General features: G+C 35.8%; 1 protein-coding gene across 1 annotated transcript in view; it reads left to right on the forward strand.

Annotated features, from left to right (window-relative positions):
- The window catches only part of RNF13 (ring finger protein 13), a 117,075-nt gene that overhangs the window by 9,046 nt on the left and 90,664 nt on the right, over nucleotides 1-17,365 (forward strand). The window contains exons 2-3 of the mRNA XM_044670848.1: nucleotides 4,571-4,693; nucleotides 8,148-8,228. Coding sequence (XP_044526783.1) covers nucleotides 4,580-4,693; nucleotides 8,148-8,228 — 195 coding nt within the window. The 5' untranslated portion in view covers nucleotides 4,571-4,579. The remainder of the gene's footprint in view (nucleotides 1-4,570; nucleotides 4,694-8,147; nucleotides 8,229-17,365) is intronic.

Consider the following 17,365-nt stretch of genomic DNA (forward strand, 5'->3'; position numbering starts at 1 on the left):
GGGAATCACTCTTCTAGAGCAAAAGAATAACATGGTCAGATCTTTTCTCCCTTTAATAGTTGAAATCCTAAAAAAGATTTTCTCTACTAGTTATCTTCATATTCTTTCTTCTTAGTCTTCAGGCCTCCTTTTCCCTTAAGAGCCTTTCCTTATAGTTCATACTGCTTGATCTCTCAGCTGCATTTAACATTGTTGATTGCCTTGTCTTCTTTTGGAATGCTTTCTTCCTTTGGCTTCTATGATTCTGCTCTAACTTAATTTCATTCTCTTCCTACCTGTTTTAATTACTATTTTTCAATCTTTTTTTTGCTAGATCATCATTACCTGCCACCCTTTAAGTATATTTGTTTTTTAAGCTAATTTCCATTTTTTCCTAGCTAAGTAGATAGTGCTAAGCATGAGAAAGCAAGACTCATTTTCCTGAGTTCAATTTTGACCTCAGGCATTAGTAGTGTGACCTTGGACATGTCATTTAACTTCTGTTTGCCTCAGTATCTTATCTGCAAAATAAGCTGAAAAAGAAAATGGCAATTCACTTTTTTTTCTCATTTTATACTCTCTTAGTGATCCTTTGTGCTGATAATAAGAAAGACTTAATAAATGTTGGTTAACTCACTGGCTGACATTTCTGACTGTCAGTTGGTTGTTCTGAGTATTTTAAATCCAATATGATCAATACAGAATTAATTGTATTTTTCCTCAGAATTCCCTATTTATTTTGATGTAACCATCGCTCTTCTTATGTGGGTTTGCAACCTTATAGTCATTGTTGACTTTTTTTCCTCACCTAACTCCTCCCTACACTCTGTCTAAACAGTTGGAGAGTTTTGTAAGTTCTTTCCTAGTACTTTCTTACTACTCACATAGTTATGGCTCTGTTTCATGTCCTCATAATCTGTCACTTGGACACATTATTACAGTATCCTTTGTTACAAATAAAATTGATATAGATGGAAATATATAGAAGTATTAATATTTTAATTAATTTTAATAATTTGTTTAATTTATATTTTAATTAAAGCTATGTTGGTAAAATAAAGAAGACCATGTGCTTGCTAAGATCTAATTCAAATCTCCTGCCATATCTTCTGCCCACCTGGCTCCCTGGTACCCAAGAGAGCGCCTCCCCCTCACCTCAGGAGTCTTACATGAAATCACACTTCCTATCTACCTGTATTACAAGAGGAATCATGGGAAATGTAGTTCCAAAGTCCCCTAAACATCCACAGGAAGTTTATGCCATATATCTAAATATTTAAAACTCAAATGAACCCCAAATAACCCCCCAAATTCCAAATAACATTCCCCCCTGAGATCCAGCGAAAAGACTGGTCTTTCTTGATGGATATTGTAAACATAGTCAACTTTTAAGGTACAGGAATTTGGGGAAAAAAGAAAAAGAGGATAAAAACTAGCCGCATTGACAAAAAGCCAATTGGGGCAGTCCCCTATTGGCATAAGAGTGTACATTCAGAACAAATGCATTCAACTCCCCATAGTTCAATCAGCTGCACCCCAAAGTTCAATTTGGATCTTCATGATCCAGTGAAGGCTCTTCAGGCATCTTCATGGTGCCTTCTCCAAACAGGTTCGTTGTCTGGATTCTGGGGAGATGGCAAATTTCTTATCCTGAAATTACTCTCAAAAGAATTTAAACTTTACATTATAGATTATAAAACATACATTCCCTTTCTGAGAATTATACATTCCCCCCTGAAATTACTCTTAAAAGAGTTAAAATTTTGCATTATAGATTATAATACAGACATTATGATTATAAAACTTACATACCTCCCCTTAGGAAAATTCCAAATAACACCTTCTCCCCTGGAGAGGTCCTATTCCAGGTCCCCATTCCAGGCCCTATTAACTACACCAACAGCCATTAAAATTGGGGAAAGGGACTCATGGATTCATTGCAGTCATGTGAAATGAGTACTTTCTATTGATAATGAATACCTCTATGTACTAATTATAATTGCCTGTACCTATTATATTTGATTATTGATTATATTTGACTATTGTGATAAGAGTGCTCTTTTGCTGGATTTTGCACTATTTTCTTGCACTTTATTTGATTGATCCTTGTACTTGAATGATAGATATACTACCTCACAACAGAATATCTGTATTAGTGACCTATATTGACCTGATGTGCCTTTCAAAACATTTTGTGCCTTTTGTCATTCCTTTTGTACTTTCTTGAATGTATTATTGCTTTATATGCCTCATTTACATCCACATCACTTTGTCTACTTCATTTGCATGCACACTGTGGATCATGACAAATTAAGGAGGGAATGAATCTTATTTTTGGAAATTTAACCTCTATTCTTTACCTCTGTGTTTGTGTAAGCTACAATTTTTTTATATTTCTGTTTTTTTTTGTTTGTTTTTTCCTCCTACATGTGCAATACAGTATTTGATTTTTTCTTTCTTTTCTCTCATTTTTTTACATTTGAAACACGTCACCAGCATTAAATAGACTCTTGACTGTTTTAATTTTTGCAATAAAAGTAAGCTAAGATGTCCATTTGCCTAGCGTATAAATTTATACCCAAAAAGCTTTGGACTATAGAAACCTGCCACAGTTATTTAATTATTATGAGACTTTTGCTCAATGACTATGTCTAATCCAAGGAGAATCGGACCACAAAGGAGCACAGAGATTTTACCTGCAAAGTGCCAAATGAGCACATAAAAGGAAAGAGACCAAACTAATCCTACAGGGATTGATGACATTCTACCCAAAGACTTGATCCTGTGTGAGACTCCAGGTTGCGATACTTAGCATATGTTAAGACATAGGACTTCCTTGTACCACACTCGATATCAAGTACTCATCAAGTACTCAACATCGATTGTTCTGGCTCCATTATCTCTGAAAGTGAAGAAAAGGATTGCACCAGGAAATGCTATTTCCCATTTGCCTCGAGATCTAGTCTCTCTCTTTTTTTTTTTCTATTTCTTTCATGATGTGACAATTTACTGTAGTCCAGGCTGCTAAATTGGGTTAGTGAGTGATAGTTGTTACAAAGCTTATGGGACATGGATTGCTACAGGAACCTGCTTTGATTTGTGAATTTTTTCTTTTTCTTTTTCCTAGAATTTTTTCCTTTCACATTTTTTTAATAACCTACATTTCCCCCAGAGTTTATTTTTTTCCTTTTTATTTTTCTCTGGATCTTTGATGTTTTGAAAATTGATTTTATATACCTTATGCCTTGACCATGTATTCTTATGTGATTCCCATGTGTATCCCTGTATTTTCCTCAGGGGGGGAATGTAAAGTTATTCTCCTCTGGAGGGGGCGGGGACTTTGTTATTGCTGTGAATTTGGACTTGAATTTGACCCTAATTTAGAACAGAAGACTACCTCCCAGAATCCAGAAGGCACCATGAAGATGCCTGCAGAGACCACACACTGCACCAGAAAATCCAGAGTGAATTTCAAGACATGGCGAATTTGAACTTCGAGGGGTTGAATGTATTTATTTTGAATGGATTTAAAACTAACACCTCACAATTGCTCTCTATTTCTAATCTCCCCACTGCTCCATTCTCCTCCTGGCGGCTAAATTTATATTCCAAAGACATAGATTTTTGTGTGTATGTGTGTTGTTTTTTTTTACAATGTTGATAATATACTCAAAAGTTAAACATGGCTTTCTTTTGTTACTACTGTGAAATACAATGGTCATGCCTGAATATACTTCCTCCTCATTTTTTTACTTTTAGAACCAATAGCTTCCTTCAAAGCTTATCTCATGAATCACTGCCTTTATGAATTCTTTCCTATAACCCTTTCCTCCTCAAAAGTTGTTATACTCTTTCCCTCCTGAAATCATTTTGTATTTTTTTTCATGTTATATCCATAGTAGACTATAAGTTCTTTGAGGGAGGGTGGTATATTAGGTTCCTAGCATATATACTTTGCACATAACATAATAGGTGCTTAATATATATTTGTTGACTTAGATTGAATTGTACCTGTAAAGTGGAAATAATGATACCTGTACATAGGGTTGTTATTATAGAAATGCTTTATAAACCTTTTATTGTATGAATGCTATTATTAGTCATTCATAATAAAAGCTTCATTTTAAAAATATGAGTTTGGCCTAAAAAAGTGGTTCCCAAACTTTTTTGGCCTACCACCCCCTTTCCAGAAAAAAATATTACTTAGCGCCCCCATCACATATTGTCACATACTATTACCGCTCCCTTACAGTTATTCACTGCCCCCAAATGCACCTGTGGCCATCAATGCCCTCCTGGATCGCTGCAACACCCACCAGGGGGCGGTGGCACCCACTTTGGGAATCACTGGCCTAAAACATCAACAATATGTTTGTAATAAATAAGGATACTTTGAAAGCTTAAGAATTTATTTAAGGAAATGTCTGTAAGGAGTAAGGGGAATAAGGAACTTTTGCTAGTAATCTTATAAATCAGTGTTTTAAAACCAAACATTTAATTGCTAATGTTTCTTTCTAATATATTCATGATAGATTGACAGGAAATTGGTATTTCTTTGACCTACTCATTGTTCTTATGTATTATTTTTCAGGTGATTAAGATGCTGTTATCCATAGGGATGTTAATGTTGTCAGCCACACAGATATATACTATTTTGACTGTCCAGCTGTTTGCATTCTTTAACCTGCTACCTGTGGAGGCAGATATTTTAGCGGTAAGTGCAACTGAATCCATTTGATAAAACAGACTAGCCAATCCTCTGTGTGTGTTTTAACTTTTATATTATACTTACTCCATAGAATAAATAGTTAATTAATAGAGCATTCATGATTTTTCTAATGGTTTGAAAATATCTTGCTACAGATGTTTTGTGACTTAGGCAGGTGTAATCTTTACTGAAAATATTGATATAGATGTAAATAAGAGTGATTAAGACCATTCAAGTATTTTTGAGTTCTGTTCCTTTTATCAGCTCTACCATACTATGTAGATGATCTGGGAAGAAAGTCTTCAGTGACTGAGGCTATTGCTCACACTTTAAGATGATTTTCTCTTTTAAAACATTTTTATCTATAGCTTTTGTTTCTAAATCACTTATGTGAAATAATATTGCTTCTTTCTCTCCTCAGAGAGTCATCACTTATAACAGAATAAAAAAACATGCAGCAAAATTAATTAGCACATCAACCATATTTGTCTTTATATGCCATGTTCCACACTTGGTCCTTTACCTTTGCATAGAAAGGGAGGTGTAGTCTCATGTATCTTTTTGAAAGCCAAGCTTGCTCATTATACTTCTACAGTGATTCAGTGTCAGTTGTTTTGTTATTTCCATTTACATTGTTATAGTCATTATGTGTGTTGCTTTGCTGATTGTTTTTACTTCATTTTGCATCAGTTCATATAAATCTTACTATACTTTTCTATATTAATTATTTCTTACAGTGCTACAATAGTCTGTGTATAATGATTCATTTAGCTGTTCCCAAGTTGACAGAAATCTATTTTGTTTTTAGTGTTTTACTACTACTAATGTTGCCATTGATGTTTTGACCTGTATGAGAGCTTTCTTTTTATTATTGAACTCTTAGGAAAACCTGTCTTGCACTGATCAGTGATTATAGTCCTTTTATCTTAGCTGAGCTTCCAGAACGGATAGACCAATCTTAAGATTTCTTCTTGTACTTGAAAACACACTTAAACTTTCCTAACTTCAAATCTTGCAAATAAGTTATAGTTTTATCGATTAATTATTGCTTATCAAATCTGAGCTAAGAATTTAAAGCATGATAGAATGACTAGGAACCTTTAGGGCTAGCAAGAAGTTGACCTGTATGGTACTGTAGGACCTTATTTATACAAATGCATATTCTAAATCAGGTCTCTGAAGGACTTGGAGTTTTCTCAGATTGTGACAATGTAAGCTAAGGTTACTCTGTGGTTGTCAACATACATTAGGGTTGGTTCCCTTTGGCCTGAAACTACTGGCATATGTTAATTACTTGCTACACTAGAACTTGGGGCATTCCTTTACTATAGGAGAAACCTTTAAAATGTGCTGATGCTAGTCTAAAGTTGTTATTCTTATGGGAGTATTGGAACTTTGTACCTAGAAGCCTATATATAATATGAAAGTATGGGCCCTCCTCCATAAGGCCTAGGTTTTGGATCCTTTATGACTGTCTGCTGCCTTGTACCAGGGCTGTCAGCATTGATGTCATTGCCATGGTGTTATGCTCCTGTCCCCAAATGATTTCTGAGGTCCCTTTTGGTTCTATAATTTTATGGAATGTGCTGCTCCCAATAGTCCCAGTTTTCTAGCTCTTCACTATTGTCTGTCCACTAAAATGTAAGTTCAAGGGCAGGGTCTGTTTTATATTCTTTGTATTCCCAATACCTAGCATATAGTAGGTACACAGTACATTTTGTTGGTTGGCTCTACTTCAAGGGTCTTACTTTGTTTTCTTGGGCCTCTGATAATTTTATTCCTCTCTCTGTGACTAATTTCTTCTTAGCTCCCTATAAATGCTCAGGACTACCTTATCCTCAAAACTCCTTCATTTGACCCTGCCATCCTCTGAAGCTATTGTTATCCCCTCCTGTTCATGGCTGAACTCCATTTGTCACACGTCTTGATTTCTGTCAAAGGGATCAGCATACTTTCAGTCACCTAACCTTGAAATTTTGGTATTACCAGCTCCTTGATCTTCTTCACCTTTCATATTAAATTAGTTTCCAAATATTTTTTATGTTGTTTAGGGGATAGACTACACCCTTTCCAGGCATAAGGGCCCAAAGTTGGATTCTTCCTGCCCTGTAATAATTACTAGTAGACTAACACTAAAAGAATGTTATTTCAGCTGGGTGAGGACTTCTAGTTATGGAGATAATAACATTGAATATGATTCGTTAACTAATTTTTTATGAGATGTGCTAACAGTATAAACATTAGAAGCTATTCAACATCATTGGGCCTCAATTTCCTTATTTGTAAACAAAAGGTCTGGACTAGGTGGCTCTCTAAGGTCTCTTATAGTTCTAAATTCCATAATCCATTTGTACAAATTACTACATGTAGTCTGTATATTTAACTCCTTGTTAGCAGGGATTTTTTTCCTTTAAAAAAGTAATTTCTTCTCTCCTTTCCTCATTTGAAACATCAGATCATTCTTCAGGTAAGAATCTAAAAACTGAGGAGTCAAAGAAATTCAGAGCTAGAAGGGGCCATAAAGATTCTGTAGAAGGCAACTAGGTGGCTCATTAGATAGAGAACCAAAAGGTGAGAAGGCTTGGATTCAAATGTGGCTTCAGACACTTCCTAGGTGTGGGACTCTTGGGCAAGTGTCTTAACCCTTATTACCTAATCTTTACCACTTTAATGCTTTGGAGCTGGTATTTCATATCAATTCTAAGACAGAAGGTAAGGGTTAAAAAAAAAAAAAAGATTCTTTAGTCCAACTCTTAATTTTTCAGATAAAGAAACTAAGGCTTAACTAAGTTAAATGACTTGCCCAAGGTCATAAAGCAAATTAAAGACAGGATTATGAAAGAAATTATATTCCTATTGTTCTGTTCTAGCATGGAAGAACTGTCATAGATCGTGAGTGCGTTGTTGAATATTGCCTACATATATATATATATGTATATATATATATACACACATACACACATATGTATATATATTTTTTCCTAGTTTTACCTAGAGAGTTTCATTTTTCCTTATTGAGCTTTAGAGAAGTTTAAAAATGTACATGAAGGAAAATTTTTGTGCTCAAAAGTGTATTTGAGATCCATTTCAACAGGAAGTATAGTTATAAGAGTATTGATTGGGGCTAGAAATACTTAAAAATTTGTTTCTAGTATCTACAAAATGAAGAAAATCAAACCAATGTCTTCTGAGGAGTAAATTGTGTGTAGATTAGTAAATCCATATGTAAATTAGTTTATAAAAGTTGTCTGCATGTTAATATTAATTGTATGAGAAGACACTATCCTATTTGAAATCCTGTATAAAGATTTGCCTGTAGATAAGCAATTATAAGAATTATGTATATATGTATAGCAGAGTTGAGGTAGTAGAAAAACCAACTGAATGTAATTATAAATGCATTGTTTTCATTGTATTGCCTAGCACAAATCTAACTTAACCATTTTAATTTTATATTTAGTATAATTTTGAAAATGTATCACAGACATTTGACGACCTTCCAGCAAGATTTGGTTACAGACTTCCAGCTGAAGGTTTAAAGGTAAGAAATAGCAGTGATAATACAGTTAATTTATTAATGTCATTCTTTTATTATAGCATATTTTATTGATTTTAAGAGTATCTAAAAGTATAAATAAATAATTCCCTGTAAGTTTTTTATTCCCCTGTTACCTTTCCTGTATTTTCCCTGTGGGTTCTGGGAGGAAGGGTGGTTTTTGGGTTTTAGTGATTAGCCTTTGTGGGTTTAGTTTCCCTATAGGCAAGTAGGACATCCTTGAATCAAACTATCCCTTATTTTATTGATTTAGTATACACTCTACTTTAAAAGCAGCCAAATCTTTCCTGGCTGGGAGAGCAGGCTCTCTCTCAGTCCAACCCACTCCTTTGACCCTCCCCCATCTTGAGTTTCTCCCTAGCAGTTGTCAGAAAACGCTAAACCCTTCTCTCCTTCTGACTAACCCTGAATATTAATAAATCCCCTTGTTATATACTCAAACCCTCTGGTGAATCATTGTGGCAAAAATTAGGCAAGAGTTGAAGAGGGAAGGAATTATTTTATTTTATTTCTTGAGGGAATTGGAGGCATCCATCTTGGGAGGAAGTCCTTGCTGGAGACTTCCTCCTGAAGCCATCAGTTTCACTGACAGGGAGGAGCCCTTTGAACTGACAAGAAAAGCCCTCAAGGCAGATTTAAACCATTTCTAATTGGCCCTACTCGTTGTGTCTATAGAGATACCTTTCCTGCCTGGAAGGGTTCAGCCTATTCCCCCAGTATCCTCTGTCTCTAGCCTGAGCGTCTAGTCTGTTTAAGCTGCCTCTCCTGAATACCCCACCTATTTCCCTTATCATCCAATTTTACCACCTTGTCCATTCCTTCCCTAAACTCAGCCATCCCTTACATTCCTCTCCTATCACCTCAATCACCTTCTACCCCTCCTTATAACGTAGGATTAAGAGATCACCCCAACTTTATTGACAACATTAATTGGAGAGCAAACTTAGTGAATAACCTAAAGTCTTCTGATACATCCAAAATGAAGCTTGCTAGAATAACATTCATCCTATCTAGTATATCTATAATTTCATGGTCTTTTATGCAAGGTGTTATGGATTTTTGGTTCAGAATGGTCCCCGATTTCGTGCAACAAGTTTTAGACCTCTAGGATTACTATAAATGGTGTGCTCTAACCCTTGCTGAATGTATGTTTTATCCCAACTGCCATACCCATAACCCTATCTATCTGGCAATTCCTAGTGGTCTTGAAAAATGTATGCTCTCACCTGTGGCAATATTTCAATGCAATTACAACTAAGAAAGATGCTGATTCTCAGGAACTGGTAGAAAACATCAAACTACTGTTCCAAGTACTGAAACAATTAAGGGGAGGAAAGGAATTGGACAAGCACATAATTCTCCAGCTAGAGATTGTGGAGTCCAAATACCTAGGAAACAGTACCACCACTAACAACCAACCATCCACAAATGCCATAGTCTCTCTTCTACCAATTGTAGACAGAACAATTGTGCAATCTGGTGAAGGGGTTGTGCATGTGAAAACATAAAGCATTCACTCCAAGTGACATGGAGGTCCTAAAGAGATGCTTTCCTAAGTTTTTTGAAAAACCATTCAAAAGTATTAAAGAACTAAAAAGGGTATTCACATTATTTAATCCCAGTTTTGATGACGTGGAATTTCTTTTAGGGGAATTTTACTCTTCCTCAGAAAAGGAAAAATTCCTGAACGAAACGAGGACAAACCCAAATTTACAGGCCTGGTTATTAGTTCATCAGGATCTAGATTTCATACATTACATTAGGGGACACTGCTGTTCTCAGTGCTTTTGGGTTTAGGGTTCTTGCCTGTCTCCATTGGAGTCTCATTGGAGATGATAGTCAAGGTGGTGGTGATGGTGATGGTGGTGGTGGTGGTGGTGGTGGTGGTGGTGGTGGTGATGATGATGGTGATGGTGGTTTGACTTGGCTGGCACATTCTGCATCCTGTTCAGAAGAGATTTTACTCTTGAAACATAAAGATGCAATGAGTTAAAATAAGAGATGAGCAAAATCTATTATACTTTAGCTGAACTTTTAAAAGTAACAATTATTAACCTTGACAAAGCAAAAGCAAACTTAGATTTGATTTAAAGAGATAAACAGGGAAACTATATTTTGCTAAAAGATACTATTGGCAGTGAATTAATAGCAATACTTATGAACTCTATTAGATACTGTAGTGCAAAGGTGCAAACAACCCTGCAAAAAGCTAACTGCAGAATTTCTGGCAGTTAAGAAGGGTTTAGAATCCTGACTAGAGGCATTTGATCCTGGAGGCTCGGTCAGAGCAGGAGGGTCAACTGAGCTCGGTCTTGGAGCTGAAACCTGGCCTTGATTCCTTGAATTTGTACCTTTTCTCTTGAGATTTTGTAGCTTAGCTAATTCCTCTGGATCTCCCTGACCTTCCCTATTCCAATCACCATTTCCTTTCCTAATTTCCTGTGGGTTTTGGGGGAAGGGTGAATTTGGGTGGTAGCAATCAAACTTTGAAGACTTAAGTTTTCCCCATAGTCAAGTAGAGCTTACCCTTGATACAGATTATCTCCTGATTCATTGTGTGTAACTTCCCCAACCTTAAAGGCAACAAAACCTTCCAGGACTGAGTGAGGGCAGGCCCTTTCTCAGTCTCCCATTCCTGTGTCCCTCCCCCACCTGGAGCTTCTCCCTAGAGGGTTGTTAGAGAAACCTTGTATCCCTCTGTCCTTTATAATCAACCCTGAAACTCAATAAACCCTGTTGTCCTTTATTCAAACCTTTGCTAAATCATTGGTTGAATGATAAAAGAAGGATAAGGAGAAAAAGGAATAGTTTCTCTCTGGGTCCTGAGGGGAGTTGGAGGCTTCCATCTTGGAGGAAGTGGTGATCTCTGTACTTCCTCTGAATAAGCCCTTCTATTTCACAGACACTTTCTTTTTGAACCTGTGAAATTGACTAGAAAGCCCTCTAGTTAGTTTCAAATCATTTCTGGCTGGCCCTAACCTTTGTCTGTAGAAGTGCCCTTCCTACCTGAAGGGTTCAGCCTGTTTCCCTTCAGTGTCCTCTGTCTCAAGCCTGTGTACCCACTCTGTGTCTGCCTGTTTGCAGCTGTCTGCCCAACTACCTCATCCTCTCCCCTTGCCGCTCATTCTACTTCATCATCTTATATTTCCCTAAACTCAGCTGTTCCCTTACATCTCTCTTACCACCTCAATTTACTACCTCCACTATTGCACCCTCCTTTCCTACCTACTGACTTAGGGATCCACAAACCCCATCCACTTGCTTTATCCCCTTATTACAATACGCAATGCCATTGAGTTCATGTCGTCTAAATACTTGAAGGAAAAGCTAAACAAATTACAGTAAGAAATAAATACTTAAACCATAATAATTGGGAACCTCAGTGTACTTTGATAAATAACCAAAAAATATGCAGTAAAGAAGTGAATGACTTGGAAAGAATTTTAGAAAAGTTGGATCTCTAGCAACTACTGAATAGCAGTTAAAAGGAATATATATATACACCTCTCAGCTGTATTTGGCACCTTAGCAAAATTAACCATGTATTAATGTATTTTCTAGAAATCTTTCAAACAGATGTAGGAAAGTAGAAATAGTAAACATAACTTTTATTGAGTGTAAAACAATAAAATTTATATTCAGTAAAGGGCCTTTAAAGAATGCAAAATGAACTTGAGACTAAATAGCTTCACTCTAACAAATGAATGAGTCAAAGAACAGATCGTAGAAACAATTCATTATTTTATCAAAAAGAAAATTTAAAAATTGAGATTAAATAGTAAAGCTTGTTGGAAGCTCCCAAATCAGTATTTAGGAAAAAATTTATTTCAACACAGTTATCAAGAGAGAAGCAATCAATTGATTGGCCATATAGCAACAAAACAAACAAAAATTATAGAAAATAAATTAAATGTCAGAATGGAAATCCTTTTTCATTGTTTTTTAATTTTTTAATTTTAAAAATATTTTTCATGTTTCCATATTTCATTTTCTTTCCCTCCCTTCTACTCTAATTCCCTCCTGAATCCAATAAATACTTAACACTGGGTTATACAAATGTTATCACTTACACCTATTTCCATATTCAGAATGGAAATTCCTTTCTTTATTCATCAAAATTTAATTAATTAATTAGAATATTTTTCCATGGTTACATGATTCATGTTCTTTCCCTCCCCTCTTCCCAATCCTCTCCTATAGCCAACAAGCAATTCTACTGGGTTTTACATGTGACATTGATCAAGACCTATTTCCATATTATTAATATTTGCATTAGGTTGATCTCTTAGAGTCTTTGTCCTCAATCATATCCCAATCGACCCATGTGATCAAGCAGTTGTTTTTCTTCTGTGTTTCTACTCCCACAGTTCTTTCTCTGGATGTGAATAGCATTCTTATAAGTCCCTCAGAATTGTCCTGGATCATTGCACAGAATGGAAATTCTTAAGATTAAAGAAGACATGAATACAATTTGAAAGTTTAAAAATGCCATTGAATTAATGATTAAAGCTAGGAATTTTTTTTTAACAAAACAATAAAGCTTGATTAAAGCTAGGAATTTTTTTTAACAAACAATAAAGCATAATAAACCATTAACCAATTAGACTAAAAAGAAAAGCTAACTTACCATTATTAAAAATCAAAGGAATTTATAACAAATGAAGACTAAAGGAAAATAGAAACTATTCTGTCCAACTACATGCCAATAAAACTGACAATTTAAATAAAATGGATGGATATTTACAAAATTATTTTGAATATCCAGTTAACAGAACAAGAAATAGGAAATTCAAAGGGAAATCAGGAGGCAGAAAGTTATTTCATTTCTTTACATAATGTTTAAATTTTGTTATCCTTGTTTTGTCTCTTGACATTGCTTAATTTTACCTTTCTGGGTTTCTCTTAATTCTTGTGTTTGCATTTCTGAGTTTCTATGTAGCTTTGATCTTTCTGTCAGTATTGTTTTGAAATTCTAAATTGAAGGTTCATTTTCCCCCCCAAAGGATTATATTTTATTTTCTTGGCTAGGTTTTTCTTGATTGAAATATCTTTTGCCTTATAGAATATCATATTCTAAGTTCTTTCATAGTGATAATTACTAGATCCTGGATAATCCTGATTGTAGCTTTTTGATATTTGAATTTCTTTAACTTGGATATTATGGATTCAGATATAATGTTGGTGGTAGTTTTTCATTTTAGGGTTCTTTCAGGGGGGGATATCATATAGACCTTCTTAAGTGTGTAACCTCTGCATTATCCTGAACTATTCCTAACTCCCCTCCTGACCCCACTAAATGCATAGTTATTGGCCTGATCATGGCATTCCTTTCTCCATAACATTTCTCTCATCTTCTCTACTTACATTTGTACCTCATTAGTTTCAGGGTCCTATCACCTTTTACCTAGAATATTAATTGATCTCCTTGCTTCAAGTCTTAACTCATTCCAGCCCCTCCTATACTGCCAAATGATTTTCATTAAATAGGGATCTGTCCCCCCAATTGAGTCAACTGAAATATTTTCCTCTTGCCTCTAGGTATATTTTCATTATTCCCTGTTAAAGTTAAATTAAAAACTCCTGGTTCCTAGTTTCCATAGAGTTTATTAATGTATACTTGAAATAGGGAAAGCAGATATATAGAGATTAAAGCCCATTTCTAATCTAATTCTAATCATGTGTCTCTCCACATGGCTAACTCTCTCAGCCATGGTCCTCCACTGCCATTGTCCAAGGAAATAGAGAGATCACCCCCCACACACACTCCCTCTTTTATCCTTTCTTTAGTTCCATATCATGTCCTTAGGACTCTCCACCTGTAAACTGTTTGGAGCTTTCACAGGACGTCCAGTCATGCAGCACAGGGATGCAGGTTGAATGACCCCGGGAGGGGTGGGGTGTTCCCTTTACATAACCCCCACTGTGATTCTAGTGGGAGACAAGCATGTTTAAATCTTCCCACTTGGAGTCTTCAAAGATTATTATGCCTCCTTTCCCCAATGAATCATTTCATGTAACCAGCTTATACCTCTAAAGCTTCTTTTACTAGAGGTGTGTAAAACATTGTACTTTACCTAGAGGGAATTACAACAATTTGGGGATAAGAGAGAAAGAAAAGAGAAAGAAAAGAAAGATTGCTAGACACATTGACAAAAAGCCAATTGGGGGCACTTGCCTTTGGCTTAAGAGTTTACATTCAGAATAAATGATATTTTCAGTCCCCTTCAGTTCAGTTCATTATATCCAAAGTTCACTCTGGATCTTTTGATGTAGTGTGTGGTTTCTGTAGGCATCCTTATGGCACCTTCTCCAAAAGATCCGCTTTCTTGATTCCGGATGTTGGTGATTTTCTTTCCCAAAAATTACTTTAAAAGATCTTAAACCTTGGATTTTAGGATAATTATACAATCCCCCCTGAGGAGAGTTTGACCAACACTAGAATCACTCTGGGATACATGACTGAGGTATGAGGTATATGAATCAATTCTTAAAAGAAAGCCAGTCCCCTTCCCTCCCTCCCCTCCCCCCAAATAAAACCCAATAGAAGAGAAAAAATAAAATTCTGGGTAAATATATATATCTATCAAAATCTTATGTGTATAAAATTACAAGTAAAAAAGAAAACCATTATAGGTCCTTGAATCACCAGCAAGGCTCAATTAAAGTGACTTAAGACCTACAAGCCTGCAGGACAATTGTAGCAATATTGCACTTACCCATCATCAGCCAGGACTGTAGAAAATGAGTCTGAGGTAAAAGGAAAGTATGATTCCCTAGTCTGATTTTATCTTCAATCTCAGGGAATGGGGAGCCAAAACAAAAGCCAAATTAAGGTAGTGAAGAGGGAATTTCCAGGAACAGTCAAACAAGGTGGAAATGCATGAAAGCAAGGATTTACGTTCCTGGGGAGAGAATTCTGAGAGCAACAGAATCCAAAGGGAGACCATTGAAGCCTGAGGGTCTTGGTGGGAGGCAACTCTAGACCGTTTCTCTTGATCCTGATATCACCTTTCCTATACAAAGTGATTCCCTATTTGAGCCGAGACTCTTTCTACCCTGAAGACTACCTTTTGAATTAAACTAAAGAGATATTGGAGCAATCCTGATTAGCTGCCAGTTCCCTGAAGAGGTTTCTCTGAGGAGGACCTGGATCAAAACTGAAGATCATCTGTCCTAGACCAGCTTACCCTAGAGACGATATTTTATTCATTTTAGCCTAGGATAGCCATCAGAGGAATACCAACAGACAGGGTTCAGTACATCCTTGGCTTAGCCGAGGACTGAGAGATATTAACTTCCAATCAGGACTTTCAGTGAGGGAACCCCTGTTACAATTTTTCCCTAAACCTTGTACTTGATATCTTTGTAATAAACCTCAACAAACTTAGAAATGCAGTCAGATTCATTAACAGAAAGATCAAAAGGGAGTTTGGTGGGTGGAGGTTTTTTCCTTGGAGGGAGAGCTCTCTTAGACTCAGGTTACACCAAACCTCCTGAGTTGCCTGCCATTGCTTTCCCTCCAATAGCAGTTTTCAGAGATCACCAAAGTGGGTCTAGGTTAAGCCAAATTTCTTAGCCAAACATCTATCCTTTCCTCCTGAGGTGTTCTCTTGCCTGAGCAGACTGTTGCACTATTTTGCCTGCCACTTCTATTTTCTCTAGTGCCAGAGGGCATTTGTTCTCTGTTCTAAAGGAGGGAATACCCTGACAAGTCAAGTTATTCAAACCACCAGTTATATCAACAACCCAGGGTTTTCCTGACTTTTTACAGTACTTGTTAGGAATCCGACACGGGTAAGACCAGCATCTGAAGTTGTCAAACAGCTACTTCCTTGAACCTCAAAATAAGTCCTCCGTATTGGTGCAGATCTTCAGTCCCATAGAGATTATTGGTCTCTCCAAACTTGTGCTTCTTGGCACTGTGCAGTGGCTCTTATTTGATCCCTTCTTCTGAAATCAGATATAATTATTAGTTAAAGTCCCATAACACTTAACAATCAATGGCAGGTTTCTTTAGTCTAAAGCTTTTGGGTATGCATTGGTTTTAGGGCTAATAGATATTGTAAACTTATCCTTCATAATCAGAAACATTAATCCTGATTCCATGTACTCAAATACAAAAAATAAGAAGAGAAAAAATCAAATATCCTATTGCAAATATAAAGAAAAACAATAATTAAAAAATCAGGAATTCATAGTTCACATTCCATGTGACAATATAAAACAAAGGTTTTTCATTCAAAAACAAGTTCTATTTCCTTTCTAACTTGGCCATGATTCATGATATGAGTATGCACAATTTTTTCACCAGGTAAAAGCTTGTTAAAAACAGAAGTACAACAACTAATGCAGATTCTAAGAAGTACCAGAAAGATAACCATATGGAGAGATACATGGTTAGAATTAGATTAGAAATAGGCTTTAATGATTGCCTTAATTTCCCCTTCATTAGAGGTGAGGTTTCCCTTTTCATCTTTGATACTGTCAATTTGGTTTTCTTCTTTCCTTTTTTTTATTAGATTGACCAGTACTTTGTCTATTTTATCTGTTTTTTCAAAATACCAGCTTCTAGTCTTATTTATTAATTCAATAGTTCTTTTACTTTCAAATTTATTAACTTCTTCCTTGATTTTTAATATTTCTAATTTAGTTTTCATCTGGGGATTTTAAATTTGCTCACTTTCTAGTTTTTTAAGTTGCATGCCCAATTCTTTAATCTCTGCCCTCCCTAATTTGTTAATATATGCACTCAAGGATATAAATTTCCCCCTGAGTACTGCCTTGGCTGCATCCCACAGAGTTTGGTAGGATGTCTCATCATTGTCATTCTCTTCAATGAAATTGTTGATTGTTTCTATGATTTCTTCTTTGACTAGCTGGTTCTGGAGAATCATATTATTTAATTTCCAATTAGTTTTTGATTTGCCTGTTCAGGTGCCCTTACTAATTATTATTTTTATTGCATTATGATCTGAGAAGGTTACATTTATTATTTCTCCTCTTTTGCATTTGTTTGCAATGTATCTATGCCCTATTACATGGTCAATCTTTGTGAATGTACCATGTGCAGCTGAAAAGAAGGTGTATTCCTTTTTGTCCCTATTTATTTTTCTCCACATATC

This window comes from Gracilinanus agilis, chromosome 3 (assembly GCF_016433145.1).
Source record: "Gracilinanus agilis isolate LMUSP501 chromosome 3, AgileGrace, whole genome shotgun sequence".
Classification (NCBI taxonomy): domain Eukaryota; kingdom Metazoa; phylum Chordata; class Mammalia; order Didelphimorphia; family Didelphidae; genus Gracilinanus; species Gracilinanus agilis.